The following is a 2689-nucleotide window of genomic DNA, read 5'->3' as shown; positions in this document are numbered from 1 at the left end:
GGAGATGGATATGGATGTTGGAAGTGGTGGGGAGGTGAGATTGTCACGTTGTGCGCACACTAGAAGACATTCCACAGTATTTAATTTACTCAAAAGGGATTGTGAAGTTCACTTGTGCACTCAAGTGAATGATGACTGGGTCATTTCTGTCAAAGTCCTCTCAGTATGAAGATGTCAGTTTGATTCAGACAACAGCCATCTTTACTCAGCCCACATCAGTACAACTTCTTTGGAGCCAAGACCCAGCTTTAACAAACAGCTTGTTTTCCATGCAGTCATGAGGAACATGACTATATCTATATGCAAACTGTGTGCTGAACACTCAATGCTGTTTCTGGGCATGGATGGGCTGACGATCATCATCGTATCTAAATCTGGAAGGGTTCACAGAACCTTACACCACCAGAGATTTTCTGTGTGTCCCATATAGCTAGTTTTGCCATCACCATGCCATGCATTATAAAATGTATTGTATTGAGGCAACTTCTTCTGATAACTGCCTTTACTACTGTAGTCTATCACCACTTGGATGCTTTCAGGTTTGAGACATTTACAAAAATTATTAAATATATAAGTCAATATAGATGTATTGTTTACATTGACAGATCTACACTTATACTTATGTTTTCACCATAAGGGAATATTTGACCGAAAAGAAAGAAAATGGCAAAACATATTTTAAAAGGGTCTTAATCAATGTGATTGCTATTTTTTCGTTCATTTTAGAAAAGTTGAAATCCTCGCCACATGAGATGGGAAGGAGAAACCAAAGTTTGGTGACTGAATTTATCCTGCTTGGATTTCCCTATGCTCAGCAATTTCAAGCCCTATTTTTTGTTTTTTTCTTTAACATTTATCTCCTTACTGTAACTGGGAATTTCATGATAATTTATATTGTAAAGAGATGCCCTCACCTTCACAGGCCTATGTATTATCTCCTTATTAATTTCTCTTTCATGGAGATCTGTTACACATCTTCCACTGTTCCTAAAATGATTGCCAATTTTTTTCCAGGGAACCAGTTTATCTCCGTAGGGGGCTGCATTACTCAGTGTTATTTTGTTTTTGTGATGGGAGGTATGGAGAATTACTTATTAGCTCTCATGGCTTACGACAGGTATTTAGCCATCTGCCATCCCTTGAGGTACCCTGCCATCATGACCACCCGCTTGTGCTGCATGCTTACAGTAGGATGTTGGCTAGCCGCCTTTCTTGGGTCCATTTTGCCAACCATATATATCTCACGTCTCTCCTACTGTGGACCTAATGAGATCGATCATTTCTTTTGTGATATATCCCCTCTGTTAGAACATTCTTGCACAGATACAACTTTCGTCAAGCAATATTTTTTCATCATTACTTGGATTATCATCTTCAGTTGTGCTAGTTTAACACTGATATCTTATGCAAGTGTCATATGGGCTATTATGAAGATCTCTTCTACCAATGGGCGGCAGAAAGCCTTCTCCACGTGTACCTCCCACATCACTGTGGTGGCCATCTACTATGGGACAGTCATATTTGTGTATGTCCGACCCACAACTGGAGACTCCCTTGAAGCAGACAAAAGGGTTTCTGTCTTCTATATGGTGATCACGCCTCTTTTCAATCCTTTTATCTACAGTCTACGTAATAAGGAGGTGAAAGAAGCATTGACTAAATCTTTTGGAAACTGCTTTACGTTCACCAGGAGGTTCTCACTTTGCTGTGGAAATAGAATATGAGCATTGCCCTGACATGCTTGAGTTAAGTCGCTGAATATCAAAAAGGCCTTTTCTAGAAATAACAATTATGCTTCTGCTATCACAAATAGGGCTAGACCACATTTGTTTTCTAAAAATGAGCCAATTGGGTTTTGGCCTATTTTTCACTGTGCTGCAAATAGGGATTTTTACACCAGTTGCCTGAAAAAATTGCAGCAGTTAAACAATGTGAAACAAAAAAAAATGCAAGCATTACAAAGCGAAACTGATTTGTGTCAACAATGCATGGACTCTCCGAAATAAATGATGCATGAAATATGCAATTACTTTATGCCAAATCTAATGGATTATATGAAACAAACAGCCATTTAGGTACAACAGCTAACTAAATATATTAATAATTTGATTGTCCATTTACAAATAATAAAATATTTCAAAAGCTCCTGTAAGTGAAAGTGTGTTGTTTAATTAGAATGTTAAGTCTACAATCACATTTCCACTTTGGCATAGTGGTGTATTTTCCAATGTCCAGCAGTTATGCGTCTGTACACTGTAATGTACATATCTTGGGCTTTTTTTGTACTTAGTTGTGATTAACCTTATTAACTTGTGCAAGGACACTCCTGCTAAATCTTGGCGGCTAATGAAACACTCAAAAGGCAAGTAGACTACATGAATGAGAGGGCTGTACCACAATTGCACACAGAGAAGGCTAGATCATATAATGCATCCATATCTAATTGTATCAATGAATGTTTTTTTTGTGTTTGAAAAGCTTTATTAAAGAAATTGTTAACATATAAAGACATCAGCAGAAACAGAGAATATGCTCAAATATAATATAGAACATGAACAGTGCTGATCTCAAAAAACAAACACATTTTTATGGGGTTTTAAATATGGAAGTAAAGGGGGATGCAGGGAAAGAGATAGGAAAGGAACGAGGGAGGAGGAGCACAGAAATTAACATTGCAATGTATAAATAT

General features: G+C 37.5%; 1 protein-coding gene across 1 annotated transcript; it reads left to right on the top strand.

The window, feature by feature from the left end:
- The first annotated feature begins 752 nt into the window (after positions 1–752).
- LOC147712327 (olfactory receptor 6F1-like) lies at positions 753–1724 on the top strand. The gene has a single exon (XM_086919636.1). It carries the CDS (start codon positions 753–755, stop codon positions 1722–1724), a length of 972 nt encoding a protein of 323 aa, XP_086775762.1.
- Positions 1725–2689: the final 965 nt, after the last annotated feature.

This window comes from Lissotriton vulgaris, chromosome 5, assembly GCF_964263255.1.
Source record: "Lissotriton vulgaris chromosome 5, aLisVul1.2, whole genome shotgun sequence".
NCBI classification, from domain to species: Eukaryota; Metazoa; Chordata; class Amphibia; order Caudata; family Salamandridae; genus Lissotriton; species Lissotriton vulgaris.
The sequence above is the reverse complement of the archived record's forward strand: the minus strand, read 5'-3'. Positions and strand labels throughout refer to the sequence as shown.